At 42.1% G+C, this 4,145-nt stretch overlaps 1 protein-coding gene across 1 annotated transcript; it reads left to right on the top strand.

Annotated features, from left to right (window-relative positions):
* Positions 1–363: 363 nt before the first annotated feature.
* Positions 364–4,081, top strand: SARC_13243 (hypothetical protein; the record flags this gene model as incomplete). Its single annotated transcript, XM_014292629.1, has 4 exons — positions 364–462; positions 1,062–1,220; positions 2,505–2,663; positions 3,533–4,081. Coding segments are annotated over 4 exons (457 nt in total), but the record flags the coding sequence as incomplete, so codon positions are not given.
* Positions 4,082–4,145: the final 64 nt, after the last annotated feature.

Here is a 4,145-nt window from a genome sequence, read left to right as displayed (position 1 = left end):
TATATATATATATGTGTGTGTATATATATATATATATATATATATATATATTCTTGCATGTATATGTGTTTCTGTTGGTATATTCGTACGTGGTTCATTTCTGTACTTGTTGTGGCAATGTGCACTTCGCCAGTGCAAGTGCTTGCCAGAAAGTTGCCGCTTTTTCCCATATATATATGTATATATGTATGTGTGTGTGTACATATGTATTTATGTACGTGTTTAAAAGTATGTATATATTTGTATATGTATATATATATATATGTGTGTGTGTGTGTGTGTGACAATATAAATAATATTTGGTTTCTACCTCTTCTCAGTCGACGCTTATAATGATCAATACTTACGCGTTCTTCGATCTCACAGGACCGCTACGGGTGAGCAGGAGTCCCGTCCCGGTTTTGGTGTGGAGGAAGAAGCGGATCCGTACGGAGAGTTCTATCCGGATGCTATGGGCAGTAGGTATGTACCCACTATGCCAAAGCATACTGCTTTACCATTACATTAATACACATCTGAGTGACATAGTATTTGCTGAGTTTCGATACAATGCGCCGATATATGTTGGTGTGCCTAAATACGTATATGATACCGCAAGTTTATATATATATGTAAGTAGGTAGGTAGATAGATGGATGGATGGATAGATAGATATACTTATACGTATGTATGTATTTAATATATATATATATATATATAGTGTTGTAGCTTGTCAATAGCTGGATATGTGTCTGGTGTTCTGTCACACGGTTGTTGTTATTCTACCATAAGTACGTTCAGATAAAGTTCAGATTCTGTAGCTAAGCTCTCAATGGTCTTCTGAGATAGTTTTAGTGAAGGTTTCTACAACAGAGGTGGAACCATCATATAAATACACAAGGTACTATACATGCTACACGAACAAGACTTCTATGAAGTACCTGGGTGTGAGACGGACTTACCATACCTACATCCATACATTTAAAAGAGAGAGGGTATATCAGTAGTACACGCTCCTTCCCCATGTACACCCGGACCCCCTTTCGCCATACCATACTAACACACAGAACCCCTCAACTCAGTGCTCTTGCATACGATAGCGAAGACGATGAGAAGAGTGAGTTGGCGTTCAGTCGCATGGACAAGGGTACTGCGGGTAATAAGGGTTTGGTGAGTAGGTATGATTTCGACGATGACGAAGCGTACGAGAAAGCTAAGTCGGAGCAGGAGGCGCTACCAAAGTATGTCAGCGGCCGTGTGTGACTGTGTGGAGGGGGGTGCGTGTGGGCACGCCTTGAGAATACACATATTCTTGTATTTGTATTTATATTTGTATGGTTTATGGTTTATGTTGAGCGAGGTTTATTTTATGTGTAATTATAATTTATGTGTGTGTGTGTATATAGTATGGTTTATGTTGAGCGAGGTTGATTTCGTGTGTACATACATATATGTGTGTATAGTATGGTTAACGTTGAGTGAGGTTTATTTTTTATGTAAATGTGTGTGTATAGTACGGTGTATATTGAGTGAGGTTTATTATATGTGTATATACATGAGTGTGTGTGGTGTGGTTTGATACTTATATACGTCTATTATTCGTTGTATGAGATGTGATCACCTCAATTCAATAACCCGTTCGATGATGGCACGTACGTGAACGCAAATCTCGGAACGTTGCGCCGCTTCCATACTGTACCCTACCGTCATGTGTGTACAACGGATGTTTGTGACGGTGTTCTGTCACCAGTAAAGGTAACCTAATGATATCAATCCCCGATTTCAGGGTTTATTCCTCGACTTCAACCCTAAAACCCTAGACCTCTTAAACCCAGCATATTAGCTGGTGAATGGTCATGCACAAGACATGCAGCAGCCGCCGTCATTGTTTTCTGCGTCTTCTGAATAGTATGATTCTCGTTTCTAAAAGAACACTGACACGCACGACAATGTGGCTAGCTCTGAATCTCGGTGACCATGCACACACAAGGATTAGGCTTCTACAGATACACACCCTCATATTTGTGTATATTGACGGGCCTCGTACAAACTATCAAGAGATCGTTTGATCCCATATAAAAGGTTTACATTCTTACGCATAGCTCAGCTTGCCTTTAAGCATGCTGAGTTGCTTGCACCTGAGCGTGTGTCTGTACAAACCAATTCGTGTACCTAGCCTACGAGGCAGTTGTAACATGCTGAGTCTCCGGTTGGCCAACGTTCTGTACATCTCTGCAAGCTCAGATAATATCCCTACAATTCTAAACTCAGCCTGTTGTTGTTAACGTTTATTGAATCTCTGCAAGCTTAGACAATATGCCTACAATCCTACACTCAACCTGTTGTTGTTAACGTTTATTGAATCTCTGCAAGCACAGATAATATCCCTACAATCCTAAACCCACCCTGTTGTTGTTAACGTCTATCGAATCTCTGCAAGCTCAGATAATATCCTTACAATCCTAAACCCAACCTGTTGTTAACTTTTCTTGAATCTCTGCATCGCCCCATTCGTTCCCATTCAGAGCGGCGTTCCAATTCGGGCGCAAAATGGCTGACGGCAGAGCCACCCGACGACACAAGGGCAGTTCAACCAAGATCAGCAAAGACAAGAAGATCGACCGAGATCTCAATATGATCAACCAGATCATGAAGAACAAGCGCAAGGAATCTACGGAGGAAGGGTGAGTGCATGGAGGTGGATGGATATATGTACATGTGTGAAAGGAAGGGGGGGTGGTGGGCTAGGTATAGGTGAAAGGTTGGGTGGTGGGCTATATGTAGATATGCACTTGTGTGAAGAAAGGGTGAATAATGGGTTATATAAATATATATATATTAGCGAAAGGGTGGGTGATTGGCTATATATAGATATACACATGCGTGTATGGACGGGTGAGTGTTAGGCTATGTATAGATATAAACATATGTATCTAAATTGTCATGCGCAAGCTGGTGAGATATTGTGTGATTATAAAGCCAGCCCCTCTCATACACTGACCGTACCAGTGGTACAACCCCCACATTCTGTTCACACAAGACACTCATAATCACAGTGGACTTATCTGGCCGTACTCAATGGCTTATAATAACAAATGAAGATGTTCACACACGTGTTTGTCAATAGTATATACTAACAAATGGAAGTTAACGTTCACACACGTGTTTGTCAATAGTATATACTAACAAATGGAAATTAACGTTTGCACACGTGTTTGTCAATAGTAAATACTAGCAAATGGAAGTTAACGTTTACACACGTGGTTGTCATAATCACAGTGGACTTATCTGGCCGTACTCATTGGCATATAAATTCAAATGAAATTAACGTTTACACACGCGGTTGTCATTCATCAGGGGTACGCATAAGAAGTACAACCGAGGCAAGAACAATTAACTGCCTTCTATAATAACAAATGAAATTAACGTTTACACAAGCGGTTGTCACTCATCAGGGGTACGCATAAGAAGTACAAACGAGGCAAGAACAATTAACTGCCTTCTATAATAACAAATGAAATTAACGTTTACACACGCGTTTGTCACCCATCAGGGGAACACACAAGAAGTACAAACGAGGCAAGAACAATTAACTGCCAGCTCTTCTGGAGAGGTGGCGCTGACCACCGATGCGAGATGTGCCTTCGCCTGCAAAACCGTATGAGCTGATCCGAAAATAGACCTGGCGCTTGTGTGGCTTGGCCGCATGGTGCACCGCCCCGGTTTGTTTGCGGCGTCGGATAACGGGACGAGGGCGCTGGTGCACCAAACTCTGCGCAGCTCATCCGGACACCACAGGTCACAGATGGCACGGGAGAACACTGAGTAGACGAACACATAGGGCATTGGGGTACAGTGTAGCTCAGGGGCTGTGGGTATTAGAGGCGTGTCGCACGTGCGTAGCCCATCCACAGCCGTGGCTCTTGAGACACGGGCGCCTTCGTGTATCTCGGTACGGTATACGGTTTATAGTATGGGTACATGGTTTTATAGTATGAAGCTGTCTACGTAAGTCGGTTATATAGTATGAAGCTGTCTACGTAAGCCGGTTATATAGTATGAAGCTGTCTACGTAAGTCGGTTATATAGTATGAAGCTGTCTACGTAATCGGTTATAGTATGAGACTGTCTACGTAAGTCGGTTATATAGTATGAAGCTGTCTACG

The sequence above is a fragment of the Sphaeroforma arctica genome (assembly GCF_001186125.1).
Source record: "Sphaeroforma arctica JP610 unplaced genomic scaffold supercont1.3059, whole genome shotgun sequence".
NCBI classification, from domain to species: domain Eukaryota; class Ichthyosporea; order Ichthyophonida; genus Sphaeroforma; species Sphaeroforma arctica.
The sequence above is the reverse complement of the archived record's forward strand: the minus strand, read 5'-3'. Positions and strand labels throughout refer to the sequence as shown.